Source organism: Mustela nivalis (genome assembly GCF_964662115.1).
Source record: "Mustela nivalis genome assembly, chromosome: 13".
Classification (NCBI taxonomy): Eukaryota; Metazoa; Chordata; class Mammalia; order Carnivora; family Mustelidae; genus Mustela; species Mustela nivalis.
In genome coordinates, this window is record NC_139032.1 from 70,598,573 (window position 1) to 70,622,426 (window position 23,854).

Here is a 23,854-nt window from a genome sequence, read left to right on the forward strand (position 1 = left end):
CCAAAGTGACTTGCCATGGAAGTACAGTTTTATTTGCTTTTTCTGTCCAACAAGTGTTTGCCGAGTGCCAACAGCGTAGCGGTGTCTGTTACAACTCACGGTTGTCGTGGTCCCTGCATCGGGGAACTGGCAAGGCAGGGCAAGCAAGCGACTGCAGTAAAGTGTGATGGACAGCAGGATGGGGAAGCCCAGTGTGATGTGGGAGCACGTGGTGGGGAATTACACCTGTCGAGTCCAGGGGACTGGAGGAAGAAATACTAAAGCTGTGACCTGAAAGATAGGCAGGAATTCAGCAAGCACAGGAAGTAGGAGACTTCTGGGCACAGGCGACACCATGAGAGGGGAGCTGAGGAGCAGCTGTGTTGCATGGACAAAGCAAGTGAGGAGTGGTGGCAAGAGATGACTTTGGGGGTAATCAAAATGGACTGCGTGTTACCCTAATGGCAATGAGAAGTCAGAGAAAGTTCCAAGCATGCATATGCAAGACTGGTTATCAAAGTGGAAGCAATTCATGAAATATTAGCTTGACCTGAAATGCAAAAGAGGGAAAGTCAGTTAGGGTAGTCCTTCCCTGCCTGCTCCAGAGGCTGGCCCATCTTTCTTTCGTCTTAACCTGTGTGTAGCTAAAATACTATATACATCAGAAAGTGAAGTAGAAAAATATTTGCCTTCTTATTTACAAAGTGGGTGCCTGCACATGCTCCATCCTCACTACTGAACAAGCACAATAGCTTAGAAGGTGTGCAATGGCCACTCTCAGTGTGGACCCGAGGGCTCCATTCCAAGGCGATGGCAGTGAGGTGGAGCCACAGACTTGAACTAGATGACCTGAGTTTGAATCCTACCCAGCTCTTCTGCTCACCGAATGTCATTTAACCTCTCCCCATCTGCAATGAGGATTCTTTCTCCGACATCACTTGGTAGACTGTATGTCACAAAATCTCAATATTTTCCTTATTTTTATACAGTTCCACAATTTGAAAGGTACCCCTCTCTCCAAGCGGACTTTCACCCTGATGGTGAATTCCAAGGACTGCATTAGAAATCAGTCTCCAGTCTTGTTTAATCACAAAATCCACAAATCCAGCTGTAAAGCAACAAGCAGGGGGACAAGCCAGAGGACTGCAAAACTCGACAGTAGAAATCCATCAGCAACTCAACGATACCATAGACTCTTCTCCTCTGAACAGACATTTGCAACAAAGGAACATTTGAGTTCCTTTGAAAAAAGGGAATGTATTAAGTCAAGGCATTAGGATAACTTCTGCTGACTGCTGGTCCAGTCTACACGTCTGCACACGCTGAACAGAAACTCTAGGTGAATTCACTCTAGGAGTCATCTCCCATTTTCTGATTTAAAAAAGAAATGTCATCTTTAAAAAGTTTCTATTCCAAATCTCCACAATCTCCAAAAATGTTAATTTATTTTCAAAATGCCTTAAACTTTTATTAGGATGATTTGTCTATTATAATACATATTTAACCATACTCAGTAGATGTTGACTCTGACAACAGAATTAGCTGTAACCATACATGAACTGTTTAATTTATAAAATACAGTGATAGAAGAGTCTAAATTCTAACCACTAAGAATGCCCTTATTTTTTTTTTAATCATTAATAGAGTTTTACATCTTCAGGAACACTCACAGTTCTGTTTCTAACCTTTCCAAACAGCAATAAAAAAATATTTTCTCATAACTACTCACTGACGGAGAAGACATTTCCAGTAAGTACAGACCATTTTCTTATCATTGCAAATTTTTCCATTCTCCCCATCAGCTGTGTAAATATCCAAACGTATTATGGAAATTTGAAACTTCTCCCGACTAAGGGCCACCCAGTAAAGTTCTCTTTAGTAATGCTCCAAGTAAACTCTCCTGAGCTGTAGTTGGAAGAATAAAGGTCATTTACAATCCATGTGCTGAGCTCTTTCTCTACCTTATTATGTGTTATCTGACCAAGTAGCCAAGGCCACATGGCACACAGGTCACCAAAAAAGGCAGCTTCCTCAACTTCAAAGCCGATTCAGTAAGATGGCCCTAACAATTTTCATCAAGCCAACTCAGAGATGTTATGAAGCTCAAATAAAAAAACACATGTGAAAGTGCTTAGAAAAAATTGTAAGTACTTTCCAAAAGTATGGGATCAATATTAAACAATCCTCTTTGATTAGAAAAGCAGCTTGCTCTTTCTTCCAAAAAACTGAAATCATAGGAGTCTTTTTTTTTAAATAAGAAAAGCTAAAATGATACTGCATATTCTTTAAAAATATATTTATACTAAAGACTTTCTAATCTATTTAATATGTTGGCTTTGCAGCTGTAGTTAAGGGGTTCCCATCAATAAGTAGAAGGTCAGGGCAACAATGAGAAGCAAACAAAACGGAGAGGAGAAGGTTTGATAGGCAGCTGATGGCATAAAAATGTCTTCATACTTGTAAATACTGACAACACGTTCTGAAGTCGGTGGTGAGTCTATGTCGTGTCGGGTGATAGAGCCTTTAAGGAAGAAAGAGGAAGGGGTCAGTAAAAAAAGAAAAGAAAGAAATAAAGAAAGAAAAGAAAGATTTAAAATGACATATGCAAACAACAGAAAGACCAGACAAGTCTTTAGCATTGAATCCATAAGCCAGGATTATAAAGATCTGGAATCAGGTATTAGAGCTATCAAAGAATTCTTTGCAACTGTACCTAAATAGGAATAGAAGGAACATCGAAATTACCTAAATTTGCCCCCTAAAGACTGGTTCTCATGGATGCAGACACCCCCTACCAGAAGAACATTACTGATCTCTCCACTTCACCCCACATTGTTGGTTCTTCATATCATATGAACGCCCACTTTCAAGGTCTCTAATGAGTTTCATCTCACTAATTCCAAACGGAAAACTATGTTGATTTCAGAAAGCAAGATCTACAATTTCTCCCCCTCAAATGTACCTTTCCTCTATGGGTCATCAACCACTCCTGATCACGCTCTCCTTCTAGATGGAGGTCTCTGTCCCTGTCTGTGGGTAATGAAGTGGTGGTCGGCCCAGGCTGAACCAGAGAGTGTGCAGGTGTGCGGTGCACACATCTGTATGGCTGAGAGGCAGAGGGAGGTAGCAGGAGAATTAAGACACCAAACAAGTGTTTGGACAATAGACTTTTTTTTTTAACCTGATGAGACATGTAAAGAGGGAAAGGCTGTGTACATGGGATGCTTAAAAAGCTGAAGTTGATTCAAAGTGCCTGATCTCCTGAATAAGCCACATGGAAATTGGGTTAGGGGGACTATAGGAGTGTGAGTTCAGTGCAAAGGTCTCCTTGGAAAGAGGGCTCAGAGTGAGTGTTCTTTAAAGTCCTATCTGCTAAGGAAGCCCTGCCAAACTGGACATGTTAATTCCCTGCTCCAACCTCTGTGCTGGCTCCTGTTAGCACAAGTCAAACTCAGGTTGGTAGAGATTTTTCTTTCAACAGACACAGACACATGCCCCTCTCTTATCTAACCTAACCTCCCTCACTGGTCATGTACATGGACTCCTAGTCTTATCCATAGAGCTCCACTTCCCTTAAGGGAAACCTAATCCCACATCCCCTTTAAGCTTAAACTATAGTCCCTTTAAGAAACTTTAAGAGAACAGATAGGGGGCGCCTGGGTGGCTCAGCGGGTTAAAGCCTCGGCCTTTGGCTCAGGTCATGATCCAGGGTCCCAGAATCAAGCCCCACATCAAGCTCTCTGCTCAGCAGGGAGCCTGCTTCCCTTCCTCTCTCTGTCTCTGCCTGCCTCTCTGCCTACTTTTGATCTCTATCTGTCAAATAAATAAATAAAATCTTAAAAAAAAAAAAAAAGATTCAACAGAACACCCTGCACTTAAAAAAAAAAAAAAAAAAGAGATCCGTTAGGATTGATCAATAGAGAGGGATTGAATCAGTAACGGGTGCACGAGCCTGTATATGGGGTAGGAATAGGCTGCTCTGTTTGGGGACAATGAGAACACCTAGAGTCCTGGAGGGCTGATTAGGCAAAGTGGGACAGACTTGAGGAGGGCCTGGAATGTTAGGCTTGTTATTCCATTTATGTCAGACGATGACTTTCCCAAGTACGGCATTCCCCAATTTGTAAAGGAACTTCAAATACTCGTTTTCATTTCATGCTTACAACGATCCTTTGAAGTTGGTATTCTCATCATCTCCATTTTAAACACCAAGAAATTGGGAATTAAGAATTTAGATGAGAGCTGGGTATAGCAACCAATGGGGAAAACACACACTCAATTCTAAAAGTTTTAGGCTCCAAATCCCATGATTTTAAATGGGTTCATTTCTCCAGCCTGAGATATAATTTATTTCTGTGAGTACTGAAAAGTACTCAGAGATTTAACTGCAGATCCATTGTTGGGATCCTGGGAAATAAGCAAAATGGAAAGATGTTAGAAATCTGGAGGCCAACAAATGTTTTCCAATTAGAAATGGGCAAAAAAAAAAAAAAAAAAAATGGGGGCGCCTGGGTGGCTCAGTCCATTCAGCATCTGCCATCAGCTCAGGTCATGATCTCGGGGTCCTGGGATGGAGTCCCAGATAGGGCTCCCTGCTCAGCAGAGAGTCTGCTTCTCTCTCTCCCTCTGAGCCTTCCCCTTGCTTGGGTTCTCACCCGCTCATGCACGCTCTCTCTCTCTCTCTCTCCAAATGAAAGAAAAAAGAAAAAGAAATAGGCAAAGAAGGTATAAAATCTCCAGACCAATCAATGGAAACTCCTACAAGGACCATGAACAACTCACTTCCATTCTTAGGCCGTTAGGCTTGATCAGCCAAGAGGAATGCTGTGTAACTTGATTTTGGCAACCTCCCAAAGGTCTCATGATATCCTTGGGTCTTTGTGGGGGATCTGCTGAAGAGCCTTGCCACTCAAAGTGAGGTCCCAATGACGCAGCATTCACTGGGAAGCTGGTTAGAAATGCAGAGTCTCAGGTTCCGCCCCAGACCTACTGATACTGCATTTGAATATTGCCAGGTAATTCCTGTACATGTTAAAATTTGAGGAGATGGGCTAAATTATACGATAATTTGGTAGATTTGTGACTACCAGAATAGTCATAGAGTGAACACTAATGGGATGGTTGGTGTCAGTCTCTACAGAAGTCTCCAGATGTCCTTTCCTGTTCAATATTTTTTATATTTATTTTTCTTTTTTTTTTAAGATTTTATTTATTTATTTGAGAGAGAGAGAGAGAGAGAGAGAAAGCACAAGCAGGGGGAGCAGCAGGCAGAGGGAGAGGGAGAAGCAGGCTTCAGCTGAGCAAGGAGCCCAGTGCGGAGCTCAATCCCAGGAACCTGGGAACATGACCAGAACCGAAGGCAGATGTTTCACCAACTGAGCCACCCAAGCGCCCCTTATTTATTTATTTTCAATATTTTTTATTCTTAGCGTATAAGCACTAAAAATACTCACTGACTTTGGAGTCAGTGAGACCTAGGACTGAATTTTAGTTCTTCCGTTAATTGGTTGTATAGCCTTGAGCAAGTTCCTGAAACTCTCTAAAATGAGGAAGGTAATACCTATACCGCTTAAGGATGTGGTGAGGAGTAAATGAGAATGTTGTGAGAATTTAATACAACGCGCACCCCCACATTAACAGACCCGTGATCCATTCCATTAAGCACAGCGCTCGTCATAGACTGTCTTGTACTGTGCCAGCTGTGTACACGTAATTACTTGTCCATTTGTATGTCCATGTGTGTAACAAGTCCATTACAACTTCCTAAAAGCAGGATCCATTCTCCTTTTTCTTTTACTCTCTCCAAAGGGCTTCTCGCTCTCTTGTCCAATAAATAATGAATGCCAGCAAGGCAGTGTCTGGAGTTTAATCCAGATGCCAAAATGTAAGCTTACCCTGAATGGCTGGACCCCAGGCAAACAGATAATACCAACTCAAATGCAGATCGACAATTGTCTCGTCTCTGGGAACGTTCACGGGGCGTTTAAATCTGCAGGTGACCCGATTGTTCTCAAAGACTCCTTCTTCATCTCTGGCAGGATTTCTCTGGATCTCCTTGGCCCACTGGCCAACATTATAGAAATGCTGTATGCGGACCCTGCCATTGTCATCGTGGACACAGGCCATGACGTCATCACCACCCTGCATGGAAACGATGAAGGAAGGAGTCAAAGGTGCGTCTTTTACAAACTTCTCTGCTAGAAAGAAATTTCACTCAGATATCTCTGCCTCATTATCTCTGTAATTTGAAATCTCACCTCCCCAAATTATTTTTATTAAAAAAGCTTTAACCAGGGTGCCTGGGTGGCACAGTGGGTTAAGCCGCTGCCTTTGGCTCAGGGTCCTGGGATCAAGTCCTGCATCGGGCTCTCTGATCAGTGGGGAGCCTGCTTCCTCCTCTCTCTCTGCCTGCCTCTCCACCTACTTGTGATCTCTCTCTGTCAAATAAATAAATATAGCGATTTAGTCCTCCTGCTGAAGATGCACACCGAACCTAATCATGAAGAAACAAACCCAAACTGAGTCATTCTACAAAAAATCATTACAAAAGTATTCCAAGACATGTGATCTTCAAAGGAGCCAATGTCATGAAAGACCACACACACACATGCACACACATGCACACACATGCACACACACACACACACACACACGGTAAAGAAACAATTTCAATAAAAAAGACAAAGCATTCATGACAACTAGTAATATTCCTAGACAGAATCCCAAATCATAAAATAAGAATGTCTATAAAAGGTAGTTTTATATGGGCAACACCGGAAAATGGGCACGATGTTTGATCATCCTATCATGTTAATGTTAAACTTCCTGACTTTAACGAATAGATTGACTCTCCAAAGCTTCCAGGAAATAATAAAAATAATAGCAAGTAGCAGGAGCAGCAGCAGGGAAGAGAAATAAAGCACATGTGGCAAAACGTCATCATTTGTGGAAAAAAAAAAGTTCTGGACGTGGACAGCGGTGATGGTTGCACGTGTGAACATAGTTAATGCCACTGAGGTGTACATTTTTAAATGGTTAAAATGGTAGATTTTATGTTTATGTACATTTACTCCGTAGGGGGTCCTGATAATGAGAAAAGCTAGGCATGTGTGAGGGCAGGGGTATATGGGGTATATGGGGAATGAGGGGCAGAAAATTTTCTGTGCCTTTCTTCAATTTTGCTGTGAACCTAAAACTGCTCTAAAAATAGTCTCATTAAAAAAAAAAAAAAAACCTATAATGTACCATTTCAAAAAAAGTTTAAGGTTATTAAAAAGAGGTTCCATTTTGCTTTTCCCTTACATCAGGTTTTGAAAAAAAATTTCATCTGTGCTTGGAATAAAAGGAGAAGAAAAGAGAGACTTACCTGTTAAAGGCCTTCAGATAGCAAAATGTCAAACATAGGGGCACCTGGGTGGCACAGTCGGTTAAGCCACCAACTCTTGGTTTTGGCTCAGGTCATGACCTCAGGGGCCTGGGATCAAGCCCTGAGTCAGGGTCTGTGCTCAGCAGGGAGTCTGCCTGAGGATTCTCACTCTCCCTCACCCCTCCCCACTCATGCTCTCTCAAATAAATATATCTTTTTCAAAAAATGTCAAACATAAAATTCGAATGCCCCTTACTCAACCTCCTTCCTAGGAGTAACCTGTTTTTTTTTTTTTTTAAGATTTTATTTATTTATTTTACAGACAGAGATCACAAGTACGCAGAGAGGCAGGCAGAGAGAAAAGGAAGCAGGCTCCCCGCTGAGCAGAGAGCCCGATGCAGGGCTCGATCCCAGGACCCTGAGATCATGACCCGAGCAGAAGGCAGAGGCTTAACCCACTGAACCACCCAGGGGCCCCTGAGCACCTTAATCTTAACAGCTACACCATGAACACAAATGCATCTAGGACAGGAAATAGTCATTTGCATTGCAAGCCAGCTTCTGGGATGGCACACACCTGCTGTTTCTCTCACTGACCCTAAAGTAGGAGATGAGACATGCAGATTCATATCCATGCAGTCTTACCAGGTAGGCCCACTGTCTTACTGCCAGGACTGGCTTTGGTAGAAGCTCATTGTTCTGGTGACCTTTCCAAGAGCAAATCCCCCAGAGCTCTAACTGCTTAGCCTGATCCCCCAGTCTCTACTTAATACCCACTTACAACCTCTCCCAGATCCACCAGTGAAGACTGTCAGCACTACCTTCAAAGCATATCCCAAATCTGAGCACTTCTCGCCATGCCCACTGCTGTAAGCTGATCTGAGCCGGCCTCCTCTCCTTATGAGAACCTCAGGGCAGGCCAGAGGAAGAGAGGGAGGCTCCTCATGGTGGAGCAGCAGCCTGTGCAAGTGTACAGGGGCCCGCATCAGGCTCTCTGCTCAGCGGGGAGCCTGCTTCCTCCCACCCCCTTCTCTCTCTGCCTGCCACTCTGCCTACTTGTGATCTCTGTCTGTCAAATAAATAAATAAAATCTTTAAAAAAGGAAAAAAGTGCAGGGGCCCAAGAAAGTCTGGCTGTCTGGGAAGCACCCTGGCACAGTGAGATGGCAAATGATGGTATCACACAGGGAAGAGGGAAGAAGACAGCTGAGACACAGAGAGAAGCAGAGGTAAGAGATGAACAGCTGCCTGGGGTCCACATGCTCCGCCTGGTCCTGCTCTGGGTTCCTGGTCTCTCTGAGGTCCAGAGGTGTACTGTGGAAGACTGAATTGTTGCGTTCGAGTCTTCATTCCCCAGTAGCACTATTACATACCTGCCCCTTCACAGGGCCTCTTGGGCAGGACAGTGAACTTCCCAATCCTTTCATTCTGGGCTTGGCTGTATTACTCACTTTGGGCAATGAAATGTTAGCAGATGTGACATGAGCAGGGGTTTGAAATAGGCTTGGAGGTCTCTTGCCCTTCTGTCTCTGCCATGAGAATGACATGCCTTGGTAGTTCCAGAATGATGACAGAAAACCCAAATCCAACTCAGGTGCTGGGGTCAAGCCCAGCTGAACCCTAACCAAGGGACACACACGTAAACAAGAAATAAATGCTTCTAAACCACGTGGTTTGGAGGCTCTTCTTGCAGCATTACTGCCCAAATAACTAACAAATGCAGGTACCACACGATAACTCATATTTCTGTAACCAGCCCTTCCTTTTCTTTTTAAGCTAGCTTGAATTTTTTTTCACTTGCAATCAGAGAGCCATAACCAATATAATTGGTATACTGCTTTTATCAATTTATTTCCCTTGCTTTGAAAAAGAAAATCAAATGTTGGAGATGCACATATTTCACCATGGCACGGTGGCTGAGAGAAACCATGCCTGTTCTCCAAAATCTAAAGTAGCACAGAGAACTAAGGGGGAAAAAATCATCTTTAATCTTGATTTGCGTCTTACCATTTTCTTGTCTGAAGAGAATCCAACTGCCACCCAACCATCTGTGTCAGCACTCAGCTCAAATTCCACATCGGCCCCTATCATCCGGTAGCTGAGGAAGTAGTCACAGGTCTCTGCGTTACAGCCCGGCTTGCCGTATCTATAGGATAGAACAAAACAGAGCACTGCTGCTTCATCTTCTTACTTGCAAAACATTAAGGCAACAATGTATCAGGCAGAGTGAAGCAAGATTACCAAATGAATGAGATCCTTTCTACTAGGAATCTGAAAACCAGTTTCACTTGGGAGAGATCTTAGAAAATATCTGCTCCTTTTTACCTACATAGAAGCTGAGGACCAGAGATGGGAAGGGGCTGGCTTGCATAGTGAGTCAGTAGCTGCAAGAGAACTTGAACCTGGGCATCCACTCCCAGCCAGAGTTCTCAACATTATATTAGAGTTTCTCAGATATTCGTTAGGACTGAGTTCTTTCTGAATCCCTTTCAGGGGAAGAAATTCTCAGAGTTAATAAACTGTCTTTGTGAATTAAATATATACCAGTTCTTTTTCACTTACAAGTTTTCATAAACTAAATTGACAAAAACTTACAGATTAAATATAAATCAAACTACAGACCCAGGAACGTGTAAATTCTGAGCATTCAGGTAATGGATGGTGTAGTCTTACTGAAGGTAGATTTTGCTTACCTGCACAGGCCATATCTCACTATACCGCGCAGGGTCTCTTGGTTAAACACGTTCTTTACTACTATACATGATTCTACTTTCCTCCGCTTTTATCTGTTTGAATGGCTGCAAAACACTCATACATAGGGGCACCTGGGTGGCTCAGTGGTTTAGGCCTCTGCCTTCGGCTTGGGTCATGATCCCAGGGTCCTGGGATTGAGCCCCACATCGGGCTCTCTGCTCAGCGGGGAGCCTGCTTCCTCCTCTCTCTCTCTGCCTGCCTCTCTGCCTATTTGTGACCTCTGTCTTTCAAATAAATAAATAAAATCTTTAAAAAAAAAAAAAACACTCATACATACCTCAAATGAATACCTCATTTGGTATTCCCTGAGCATGAATGCCTCATTTATTTATAAAATCTGCCTTGGCTCTATTGGGCTATCATACAATTACAACTCAGGACACCAGAGTACTGAGCAGTATAAACTGGTTATCCACATAATCCGATTATGCATACACTCATCATTTTAAGGGGCATGATTGCAATGGAAACACAAATTTAAATTTTCATCCAGGGGACTTGTGGATCCTTTAAGAATCAGAAAGCCCTAGTGAGAGGGACATTGCTTCATGCCATTTTCAGAAGAACAGAAAACTGTAGCAATGGGTGGGACAAGGGAAACTCAGGCGGAAGGTACCTGAAGGAACAGGGCACAAGGCTGCCAAGTACTGACTGAGAAGGGAGGCAAGGAACATGCCAGCAGGCTGGCAGGGACCCTGAATGTCTGGGAAGAGATGTGAGCTGAGGACATTGTAGAAGAGGGTGAAAATGTTGAATGGTTGTAAAGAAAGTTAGAGGATTGAATGGGCCAGAAAACGAACCACCCCAAAGACAGCAGGTACCAAAATTCCTTCCCTTCTAGAAAACATCCCCCAGTCACCAGAGTTAACATTGCTGGCCCATTTCCTCAATAATAGTATTATACGGATTCTTAAAAATTCCTTAGAGGGGTGTCTGGGTGGCTCAGTCAGTTAAGCATATGATTTTGGCTCAGGTTATGATCTCAGAGTCCTGGGATCGAGCCCCACGGCAGACTCCTTGACCAGCGGTGAATCTGCTTCTCCCTCTTCCTCTGCCCCTCCACCTGCTTGTGCCCTCTCTCTCTCTGTCTCTCAAAAATAAATAAATAAAATCTTTAAAGAAAATTCCTTAGAAATACCCTTGTAATCCAAAGAGAAATCAAAACCCCTTTATTTAATTTTTTTCTCCTTAGACCTTGAGCACTGAGCAAAAGAAAAAAAATTCAGAACTTTCAGTGCAATGGGCATCACAACCTTTACTCAAGGACAATTTAGTTTAGGAAATAACAGTTTCAAAGAGGAGGTGGCTTTTCCAACAAAGTGGGGCTGTCTGGACGGGAGGCTCACCATCTATATCAGTGTTTGCTAGTTCTGGGCCATCATGTCTTGATAGAGCATGACTAGTAATCACGTGGGGACTCCCTAAACCTGACAAACCAAACTCACTACAATCATCAGTGTTCATGACGAGAGAGTATCATCCAGATACCCCTAAGTCATGGCTATTTGAAAAGAAATTTGGTCTCAGACGTGTCTATCATGGTCTGTCCCACTCACAGCCCTGCTACTAAGACACAGCCCACATCACGTGATTCTTTTTCATACAGCCAACTGGTCAGGAGTAGACACCTGGGCCAACAGCAGTATGGTCATATATGAAAAACCAGAGAAGGACATTCCAGTGCCAAAGAGCCTTTGAGAGCTTGTGGCCTCCAAGATTGGAGACTGTGGTGGCCATTGGAAGCAGGCCACACCCCTGCAGACACTCTGAGGGGGCTGTAGGCCCTTGATTAGAGCAAGTTGTACACATTGGAAATACTACCTCGAGAAGTAAATCAGTGCCTTAGCCTTAAAGTTATCCAACTTGCAGATCTACCAACCTAAAGCATCCCTTAGTTTTTCCACAGTCATCCACTTTGATTTTGGCAAATGGATCCACAGGAGGAGCAGTAGGGAAAGGGTAACCTAGACAGTGAGAATAAACAATGGTTAGAAAATCCAGTGACAGCTTTTCCAAGGAGAAATTTTTCTTTTTATTATGTTGACTATTTTCTATCACGTGTGTCTAGAAACGTTTAGGTCCTCAGAAAAGGGCTTCATGCAAGCCTAATCACCCTCTTGAGGAGGGGAGGGTGTAGGGCACATGTCTTTGAGCCAGTCTTACATGTGAACTGAGAATTATGTGGCCTTTCCCTCATTATACAGGCAGGGAACATGAGGCAGAGAGGTGGCCTAATTTCATAAAACCATGGGCTCGCCACCATCCCTGGGAGTGTGAACATCACAGTGTTCATACAATAGCCATGCTCTAAAAGGAAAAAAAGTCAACAATGAAATATTTGTATATTTGATAGTAGAGGTTTTCCATTTATACCTATACAGGATAATAGGATTTCCCCCTTTCTCTGAACTCCCATCTCTCACGAAGTTTATAGGACATTTTCCTGGCTCACTAAATTCTTCAAACACATTGTTTCTAACAACTGAGTCTCTTTCTCGTAAGATTGCTTAACGTCCTAATGCATTCAATCACACACTGAAGGGTAGGCCTGCACTATGCTTTCGGTCTGTGACAGCAAGATTTCTTCTCCTCAGCTGTTAACTCCATGCATATGGGAACCACATGGGGTCACCTTGGGCTCTCTGTCCAGCATAGTGCTTGGCACTGGATTACATGATTGTCAAATGAATAAATAAAATCACCCACAGCTACTAGGCAATGTAAATAAATATAAGGGATCCTGCCCAGGAGCTGTGAGCAGAAAGAGCTGTACTGGGGTCCTGAGGAGAGGCCCATTATATCCTTTCAAGTTGGGAGAGAGTTAGGGAAAGTACAAGCCTCCCAGGTATTTTGGAAACAAGGTTTCCAGGGCCTTGAGGACCTTTCCAGCTATGTTAGGAAAAGGTCATTTATTACTGTTCAGTAAAAACTCAGTCATAAGACCCTTCAGATGTATTATCAGTGGGTCATATGCTTAGGGGATGATTGCCAATATATACATTTGTGGGCAGAGATAAAGGAAGTTTCCAAAGGAATTTTTATATGTCAAAGTAGACTACAGGATCCTAGGGGTCGGGCTAAGAGTACCTTTGCCCTTAGTAAGGTACTAAAGAAACTTAAGTAAAGAAACAAGTAACTGGGGCACCTGGGTAGCTCAGCGGGTTAAGCTACTGCCTTTGGCTCAGGTCATGATCTCAGGGTCCTGGGATCGAGTCCCACATTGGGCTCTCTGCTCGGCAGGGAGCCTGCTTCCTCCTCTTTCTCTGCCTGCCTCTCTGCCTGCCTCTCTGCCTACTTGTGATCTCTCTCTGTCAAATAAATAAAATCTTAAAAAAAAAAAAGAAAAGAAAAGAAACAAGTAACTTAAGGAAACCTAAGTAACTTAAGGAAACTTTAATTTTTCTTTTGCCTTTGCTTCCCATATCACACAAGATTGTACTTTTAAAAAAAGCCGCTAAGCCACTTTCCTGGCACACATCTGTACACTTTGGACAGTTCATTTCTACTACCCTAGATCTTGATCACACGCTAAAATACAGCACTAGTAGCTTTTTGCCATCTTTAAGTAGGGAGCCCGACATGGCAGTGGATCCCAGGACGCTGGGATCATGACCTGAGCTGAAGGCAAATGCTTAACCCACTGAGCCACCCAGGGCACCATAAATAAATTTTTTAAAAATTCTGTAGGTAACTGAAACAGACAGTCTCTTACAATGCTGCTTCTCAGTTTCCCCATCTTCTTCTGATATCTTTACCACTTCCTAGCACCTAGAACAAATACACTGGCATACAGCAGATTTCCATCTCAATAAATGCCAGTTATTATTACTATTGGGTTACTATTACTATTAACTTTTGTAAACTGGACTGAGAACTAATAACTGTTGGGTAAGATAATCTCTAGAAGAACGGGTTTCTAAGCTCTAAATACAAGCAAGCTTTGGAACAAAACTCATTTATTAACGAACCAAACTACCTTTTAGTGTTAGCAAATGGCTTCTTAGGGGTTTTCTAGTGCTAATTTCCTATTCTCTTTTACAATTCTAAAACTTGGAGTGAGAACTTGTTTTGCCAAATGCTTTTGGGGCGTATCTTTTTCTCTGGTTTTGTAAGATGTTGTATAATCAAGAATTTGACTGGTTTTTGTCCATGGTCCCTGGGTGAGAGGCTTGGAACTTACCAGCGCGACTGTCTTTGTTACTCATGAGCCCCTTGGGCTCACACTGGATTTTATGCTAAGAGATGAGAGGGCTCGGGAAGGGGATGGTCACCAGAAAAACCAACCATGACTAGAGGTTTGGGACTGTCAGCCAGCCCCTGGGGACTATATTTAATTATGTAGTCAGTGATTAAATCAGTAATGCCTATATAATGAGACCCCAAAAACAACTCCGGACACAAGCTCAATCCCGCTTCCTGGTTGGTGAACAAACTAATACTAGGGAGGGTGACAAGGTCTGATTCCATGAGGAGAGGATATAGGAACACTCATTTGGGGGATCCCCAGACTTCCCTCATGTGTGTCTTCACCAGCTGTTCCTTATAGGAAGTACAGGGCCTTCCTGAACTCTGTGAAATAATCAAGTGAATATTACAGAACCTGAGGGGGGCTGCGGGTAGCCCCAGGATTCACAGCCAGTTCATCTACAGTGAGAGCGGTCGTGTTATGGACCACCCCCCTTTGGTGTGTGGGGTCCGCGCTAGCTCTGGGTCATTAGCACCAGAAATTAATTTCACTCTACTAATTGGGGTTGTCAGAATAATATTAAATGCAGCAACATTACCATTTCCCCCCTGAATTTAAATGATCTATTTGGCACAAATTTAGTTTGGCCCATGTGCCAGTATTTAAGCTGTCGTCCGTGAGCTACAACCCAGCCTTCTATAGCCAACTCTATGATGGGCTGAGCACTCCGCAAACCACATTTCTCCTTTGCTAGGCTCTGCCAAAAGGAAACATTGGACGAAGGTTAGAAGGCAGGAAGAAGGGAAGACCATTCCTTCCTGATGGGGTTTTAGAATACAGGTGAGGTTCTGTGGGGTGGAGTCCAGATCCAGTGACCAAGGAAGAATTCCTGAGACATCTTAGGTGCAAAATAGTGGTTTATTAAAGTGCGGGGACAGGACCTCTGGGCAGGAAGAGCTGCTGCCCCGGGGTCGTGAAGGGCGGCTGATTATACACTATGGGATTGGGGGTAGTAAGGCAAAAGGGGTTTCAAAAGGATTTTCGTATGTTAAAGACAACTCACAGGATACCAGGAGCCTTGCCGTTTTTCACGTTAAGGTTGTTTTTCCCTCTATGAAGGTTGTTTCTCCCAACTATGTTCATAGTTGGGAAGTTCCTGGAGGAACATTACACTCTCCCCACTTGAAGTATCTGTCAAGATTATAAACATTTAACTGTGTCTACATTTCCTTCTGGAAGCGAGGTTATTCAGAGAAATCCTTTGTTCTTCTAGATTGCTAAGACATTTGTAAACTGAGGGAGACTCGTGTCTTACAGGATTGTGATCTCTACAGAGGAACTATGCTTTCCCTATAGGGCAGCCAGGAGTGCCTGAGGAATGCCCATGTATGCCATGGGGTGTAGGGGGGTGGTCAGCTTCTGCTTTGTCCTCAGCTTGCCTTTTGTTCCCTCATCATTTCCAACTGGATTGCTGCCCACCACTCCACTCCTCAGTGATCCTGCTTCATCCTTGCTGTGGCAAGTTGGTTCCAGCTTCCAGCTTGCTTTCTAGACTCTCCTAACCAGCCTGTTATGCCCTCAAAGGAACCGGCAGCAGCTGGGCAGAGAGCACCATTCTCAAAGGATGGGCTGCAGTTTTGGGGGCTTTGAGGGGGTCTCTTGGCTGAGCTTCTAGATTCTCACTGCCTCAAGCCCTTCTCTGTGCCCTGACACATCCCACCACCCAGTCCCAGAGGCAGTAGCTGCTTCCAACCATTCCTATCTCTGTGCCCCGTTTTGCTTCTCCAGTCCCCCAGCATCTACTTAGCTCCTGGGGCTGGTCATCCTCTTTAGGAACAACAACAAAACAACTTAGAACTGGTTTCTGTCTTTCTGATCGGATCTTGATGGATAGAGACTGAATGGATTAATCCTTAAATACCAACACAATGGATTTGCAGGCTGTACCTTATCATCCATTCTCTTGGTAATGAGCGAGAGAGTGTCGTTTAACAGGGTTTTTGACAGGCTTTGTACAACTGGACTGGCACATTATCTTGATGGCACAATTTTGATTTTTAAGTCTGTAGGTGCACCAAATGAAACCGATGACATTTGTTGGCTTGGCCTGGGACAGTCCTAACAGTCTATGCAAAGCCCATCTTCTATTTTCCCCTAATCCGTTCCTAAGCCCACTTTCCTCCTGGTCTAGAGTATTTCCTATGTAACCTTCTGCAAAGCCTGCACGTTTTAACAGAATGAGCACTCTGACGCATACATCTTAGAAAAGCAGTATTTTACTGTGCTATACTGAAAGGGGGGTTGGGAGGTAAACGTCTCATCTGTTCCTGCTCCTTAGAGATCAGGGAACTCTGCCTGCCAAGGGTAAGGTGGTCCCGCCTTACTGCAAAAACCCTTTCATGTTCCCAAAAACAACATCCTGAAAGTCTTGCATGATTCCCTTATAAAATAATCACCAAAGTGCCTTTAGCAGAACCTGGATCTACCGTGGAGGCTCCACGCCCAATTTTTTACCGAGCTACCAACACCACCGTGCCACACTGCCCACAGAAGGCGAGGCCCTGGCCATTCCAGGCCATGTAGGAGATGTCCAGAAGCACCCAAGCAGAGCAGACTAGCAAGGGCCCACCCTGACTCACCAGTCGCCATCCCTATGTTGATTTTTATAAGTGTGTGCTCTTGAAAAGTGGGAGCCTTATGCTTTCAATCTGCATAAGCGATACTGTGTGGTACAGCTTCTCCTACTTATTACTTTCCTTTGGAAATCTATCCCTATATATAAACGTGAGACCTGTTATTATTGCTGACTGAAGAGCATTCTCGGATGTGCATATAACCAGATTTTTTTGAAATAACCTCTCAGGGTGCCTGGGTGGCTCAGCGGGTTAAAGCCTCTGCCTTCGGCTCAGGTCATAATCCCAGGGTCCTGGGATCGAGCCCCGCATAGGGCTCTCTGCTCAGCAAGGAGCCTGCCACTCTGCCTACTTGTGATCTCTGCCTGTCAAATAAATAAATAAAATATTTAAAAAAGAAAAAAAAGAAAAGGAAATAACCTCTCAATTGCCTTAATGTTTGAAGTACCTTCAATGTTTGATTCATCAAAAAATTTTTTTTAATAATGATGAGAAGAACTGCCTTACATAGGCTTCTTATGGACATATTATGCAAGAGGTTTTTGTTTTGTTTCAGTAAACCCCAGAGAGCTAGAGCTAGGTCACACCATTCATTCCAGGAGGCTCGGTGAGGTCAGAGGGGAAGGGTCTATCATCCCACCCCCAGAGCCCGAGGTTCCTATTTTCCCTCCAGTCTTGCCTGTACTTGATAGTATCCCACGTTCTCAGTATTTTAATTTGTATTTCCCCAAATACTAGTGCAGCTAAACATCTCGTATCTGTATTAGGCACTTGGGTTTCCTTTTCTATGGTGTGTATACACACAATCGTTGAACTTTTTTTTTAAACTTGGTTTTTGGTCTTTCTCACGGGAGTTTATGCACATTTCTGATACTAATTCACTGTTGGTTCACTGTTGGTTTCACACGCTACATTTCTCCCCCCTTCTGGTCTGCTCCTCATCTTGCCTTTTTTCTCGGATATCCTTCCTTGGAACAAAATCTTTAAATGTGATGATGTTGGGGAGATAATTTTTCTTCCTTTGTTTTGTGTTTTTAGAGTCTGGTCCCAGAGATAAATCTGCATTCCAAGGACCTGAAGCTCTTTCCCTTCACGTTTATTTATTAACGTTTCACATCTAGACTGGACCCATTTGGAATTTATTTTTTTTAATACAATGTGAAGAAAACAGCTCTATTTTTCTCACTACATTGACTCAATTTTTATCACTGCCATTTACTCAAATAACTTATCTTTTCCCTAGCAATTTATGAGAACAACTCAATAATTTACTGGTTCTCAGAGGAACACAGGTCTATTTCTGGACTCTCTGCTTTGTTCTCTGGTTTATTTAGTGGTTCCTGAGCCAGGATCAGTGTATGAATTGCCAGGCTTTGTAACATATCTCAGCAATTCACAGAACTTGGTTCTTCCATGCAAAGGATGGATACTAATTTGTCAAGTTCTCTCCCCAAATACTGCTGGGCTCCTGTATGGAACTGTGGTAAATGAACAGATGAATGGGGAGGGGGGAGAGCTGACATCTTTGTAATGCCGTCACCCCTTCCAAGATCGTGATATATTTCCCATTTATTCATAGTTTTCATATCACTTAATAGTTAAAAAATGGTTTCTCCACACAGGACCAGGGCATTCTTTAGTAGGCAAAATTTGGACAGTATACAGATTTTTGTTGCTATTTTAGATATCCTGTTTTGACATCTTCTAGCTTATTTTTCACTAAAAAAGAAGAGAGCTTTTGGTTTACTTATGTCGATCTTGTCTATGGTAACTATAAGGCATTCACCTGATTATGGATCTATTGATTCTTTCCAATTTGCTATGTAAATATTCCTCTCAAGAGGGCTAGAAAAACATAATTCATACAAAGACGTATACACAGATGTTGATGGCAGCATTATTCATAATAGCCAAAAATGGGAAATAACCCAAATATCCATCAATTGCTGACTATCTGTGGTTTCCTTTCTTGTCTAATTCCCAGACACTCTCTGTTCCTTTTCTGAAATCCCTTGAGCCTGCTTTGCCATCCTCTGCTGGGTGGTTAATGGCTTCTGGTTTGCTATTTATTGCTTCTAATTGACTGCTTGGCTCACAGCCCTCAGGTATTAATTTAGTCTTGATTCCTTGAAGTTTTAACCAGCAGCTGTCTGTTCAAATCTGAGAACAACTGCACCAGCCTCTTTCTCTTTCTAAACTACCTGAATCGTTGCTTCTGCTTATCAGGGTCATAGAATGAAGTACACAGGTCTAGGAGATTTAGAGAATGTAAAATATAGAAAGCTCCACACAAGCTTTTGCCTTGGCACTCCACCAGGTAGAAAACAGCAGTTCCCCACTAACTGCCTACGCCATTGATTCCAAGCCCCTTTCCTCAAGTCTGCCCACCAATATAGCCCATTCAGCCCATGCCACTGTATTTCGGAGTACAGATCAACAGGGACCCTCTATTCCAAAGAGCTGGACACCCTGTACCATCTTATCCATAAAGGGAATGAACAAATCTACGTAGTTCCCTGCTACTTTCTAGCTGTGTGGCTTTCGCTATGATATTTACATTTTTCCGTGGGTCAGTTTTCTGCACTGACTTAGTGGCAGGGGATGGGGAGAAAGAGACAATCAGGAAGGTTCTCTGAAAGAGGTGTTAGGAATGTACGGATGAGTTGTATAGGCTTAAAGAGTGGGAATCCCTAAGAATTCTGAAATCTAGCATAGTTAAGTGGTGCCTGGGTGAGTCAGTCAGTCAAGTGTTCATCTCTTGATTTTGGCTCAGGTCATGATCTCAGGGTCATGAGATGGAGCCCTGCAATGGGCTCCTTGCTGGGCGTGGAAACTGCTTACTGAATCTCTCTCTCTCCCTCTGCCCCTCCCCCCCACCCTGCACATTCTCTCCAAATAGCATAATTAAACCAAAACATAAAATAAATTTTTAAAAATGAACGTGTTTAGGGGGTACTTAAAGATACCAAATTAGCCAGGTTTCAGCTCTGGTTTTAGAGGTCTTGGGCTATCAGGACACTGGAGAAATGGTTTCTAGACAGGGTGGGTGATGGTCAGTGGGCTTTCTGGTGAATTTTCCAGTGGGCTTTTCAGTGAATTCTCCATCTCCATTAGTCTAATTCCCTTTTTTGGATTTACATACTACCAGGCCATCTTTTCATTGGAAATTCAGTTAGTTGGCTACTTTGAATCTGAAAAGAGGGTCCCCTGCATAGAAGAAACATTTATTCTAATCACTAGGAAAAGACAACCTCATTTGTACTGGTAGAAAGAGTAATTCTTTCTACCTGGGTGGCTCAGTCAGTCAAGGGTCTGCCTTCAGCTCAGGTCATCATCCCAGGGTCCTAGGATGGAGCCCTACATTGGGCTCCCTGCTCAGCAAGGAGGCTGTTTCTCTCTCTGCCTGCCATACCCCCTGCTTGTACTCCCTTTCTCCATCAAATAAATAAAAATACAGTCTTTTTTTTTTTTTTAAGATTTTATTTATTTATTTGAAAGACGGAGATCACAAGTAGGCAGAGAGGCAGGCAGAGAGAGAGAGAGAGGGAAGCAGGCTTCCTGCGGAGCAGGGAGCCCGATGCGGGGCTCGATCCCAGGACCCTGAGATCATGACCCGAGCCAAAGGCAGCAGCCCAAACCACTGAGCCACCCAGGCGCCCCAATAAAAATACAGTCTTAAAAAGAAGAAGAAAGAGTAGTTTAAAGGCACTATTTCTACCTCTTCGCTTGCCACTTCCTTCAAAATTAATCTGGGTCCCTCCTTCTCCATTGAATTTATCTCAAGAAAATTCACCTCTCATCTCCTGAATCCATCAACTATTTCAAGCCGTCACACTATTGGGCCTCACCAAGGCTTTGGACACTACACCCTGACGTCCCCTTTCCCTTCACTTTCTGGGTTAGAACATCCACCTGGGACATTTGCCTGGTCTGCTTCTCTAGCTCTGCCAGTACCCTTTAAGGCATTGTCATTGACTATTTCTAAGGATCTGGAGAAAATCTCTATTGAAGATCCATAGGGCTAAAACCCAGGCCCAGGGTTATCTAGTGGAGGTGCTGCCCCTGAGAAGCTCAAACCTCCCCACTAGCACCCACCAGCTGGATGTAGGATCTGCACTTGAAGATAGTGAAAGTGCTGGAGAGAAGAGATTTGCGAAGGGGAGGAGTAAGAGAGGACTGTAAAAGGAAGTTGGTCCAAAGAGAACATTCCAGATAAACAAGCTGAGGCTTCCTCCACTGAGCAGGCTGGAACTATCATGGATTTCTGGGGGTCAGAGTTGAGCCTCAGGCTGCCTGTGCAGGACCGGTAAGAAGGGTAAGCAGACAAACCAGGGATTTGTACACACCTTGCCTGCCCTTTTGCCCTGTGGGGTCACCTCACCTAAATGTCCTCCCTCTTCTGGCTCATCAAAGGCTTTCATACTTCCTAGCTCAACTCTATAAAGCCTTCCCTATGGCTGCAGCCACCAGACGTCCATGTTCAGAAAACCATCTGGACTCTACCACTAACTTCATTCTCTCTGTATATACCAAGGGACATAGAGCATCTGACCTTGATCTCCTCTGTTAGGGACATGTGCCCAATGAGAATATGAGCTCTCAGGTGCCGTGTGGGAGTCACCTGGCAGCATGCCGGGCTGACTACGAACAGAATAAATATGTATTAGATACGTTCAGAAACAGATGGGCTTTGAAATGTTTGATCATTTCCAGAGTGATACCGCGGCTTCTGCTTGTCCCTCTCCTCCCCCTCCCCCGTCCCTCCTCCTACCCAACCACATGGCTGCCTGGCTAGAAGACTACATTCCCCAGCCTCTCTTGCAGCTAGGTCATGTCACTATGTTCTTGCCAAAGGAATACGAAGAGCAGTGACCTGTGCAACCAGCCTAAAAGGTGATGGTCTGTCTTAAATTTCCTCTTTCCTCTTTCCTCAAGCTTGAACAAGGACATTCAAGCAACCCATCTTCCACCACACCGATGAGGATGAAACTTTACTGGATGGTGGAACAAGATGGAATGACCTTGTGGAACAGAGCTGTCCCAACTGCCCAGACCGGTCAGATTCATGTGAGAAAAAAAATAAAGTACTTTATTTAAGCCACTATAGGTAGGGGTGTCTGTTTCAGCACTTGAACCTCTACCCAATTAATATATTCCCCCAAATCCAACCTTTCCATTTCAATACAATAATTCCAATTCTTTAAAAAACTGGACATATTGCCTCTCAGCTAAAAGGCTACCTTTCCCAGTCTCCTTTGCATTTACATGTGGCCACGTTGTGGCCAATGAAGTATAATTGTTCAGATTACTTCTGAGTAATCTCCTTATAAAATAGTTAGTGACCTACTTCCCACTGTCTGGACCGTGAGTGTAGTGGCTGGAGATCAAAAAGCCATTTTGGACTATGAGGTTTCAGGCTAAGATTTGTGAAGAAGCAGAAGGCCAGGATCCAAGGTCTCTGATGAGGATGGAACCTCCAATACCAGCCCAGACTGCCTACTTTTAGATTTCTTTACATGACAGAGAAACTTCTATCTTATTTAAGCTATTAATGTGTGCTTGTTGTATGTAGCTAAAACGAATCCTTCATAACAAATATACACAGCCTCCTATCAGTTGCAAGAATAGTTCAACCCCAATTTAATTCTTGCATATTCCTCTTAGCATAAAAATAGGAAAATCATTACTTTCCAAACTGGAGAAGAGACCAGTTTCTATTCCTTCTACACAGAATCAGCTTGGCTTTTGTGCTCACTAAAGCAACTCCACAGGGAGGTCTGGAGCTGAAAAACCCCTAGTCTCTGGCCCAGCAGCCCCCAACAATGGTGGCTCACAGCGGGGAACCCTAACACTTGTGCTAACAGAAAAGAACTGGGATGGAAGTCGGGACAGAAATAGGCCGGAGCTAGAATGGCACCGCAGTCAGCAGGAACAGAACGCTGAGAGGTTGGGGCGCTAGTCTCTGCAAATTTAGGTCAATACAGTCAGGGAGAAAATAAGACAACATCACTTTAAATTGTGATTTCTAATTCCCACCAGCTCCCCTGATCTCACACACCCCAGGCCAGATGGAGGCCTCCTCCCCTACCACCCGTTACCCCAACCCCGGACAGGGAGAGTGGAGGCCCGAGCCAAGAACTGGGGGAGCCCAGGCTCAGCCCCACCTGTCCTCAGCCTCTCAGGGCTCGGCTGACCACCTCCTTCTCCTGGCCTCAGTCTCCCTACCTGTAAAGCGGGCGGCGGGTGGAAGGCGCTGACAACTCTCCGGGTGCCTCCTGCAGGCCGGCGGGGGTCTGAGCAGGGCGCTCCCGATTCCAGTCCCGCAGTGCCAGGGCTACATCCATCGGTCTCCTTACCAAACCGCCCCTCCGGCCGCCTCGGTCCCCCACCCCCACCCCGCGTCTCCCTCCCGCAGCCCCTCACCCTCTCGCAGTCTCACCCTCCTCGGACAGGTAGCGCAGGTCGTAGAACTCCCCGGCGAAGGTGCCATAGGAGGAGTCGTGGCGCGGCACCGACTCGTCGGCGCCCGTGTCCCCCCGCCCGCGGCCCCGGGGTCCCCGGCCCCCGGGGCCCGCGCCGTCGTCTGCGGGGCTGGCGGCGCAAGTGGTGGGCCCCGCCAGCAGCAGCAAGAGCAGCGGCACCCAGGCCCCCGGGCGCTGCCGGGGCGGTCGTGCCATCGCTGCGCACCGATCCCGCAGCCAGGCCGCTCGGGGCCGTAGCGGGGGCGCCGCGGGCGCCGGACGAGCACTGCGCCGCTACGGCTACCGCCGCCGTCAGCACGCGCCCGCCCCCGCCCGCAGCCCGCGCGGCCGCGCAGCCGCCGGTCCCCGCTGCCGCGCGCCTCGCTCTGCGCATCCTCCAGCCGGCGCGATGCGTCCCCTTCCTCCTAGCATCCTCCCCTCCCGGCTCGGACTCTCTGCTAGCGGTTTCCCTTCCT

The 23,854-nt window shown here is 44.7% G+C and overlaps 1 protein-coding gene across 2 annotated transcripts; it reads right to left on the reverse strand.

Moving 5' to 3' along the window:
• On the reverse strand, positions 1-23,854 carry FRRS1L (ferric chelate reductase 1 like). 2 transcript variants are annotated; one of them, XM_082697281.1, is made up of 5 exons: positions 23,357-23,691; positions 11,978-12,062; positions 9,352-9,490; positions 5,874-6,120; positions 1-2,500 (listed from the first exon to the last, which is right to left on the reverse strand). In XM_082697281.1, the coding sequence occupies exons 1-5, from the start codon at positions 23,592-23,594 to the stop codon at positions 2,328-2,330; spliced, it is 882 nt and encodes a 293-aa protein (XP_082553407.1). In that variant the 5' UTR covers positions 23,595-23,691; the 3' UTR covers positions 1-2,327. The 2 variants fall into 2 exon arrangements, with proteins under 2 accessions (XP_082553407.1, XP_082553406.1); XM_082697280.1 differs by lacking the exon at positions 11,978-12,062 and having other exon boundaries at positions 23,357-23,854.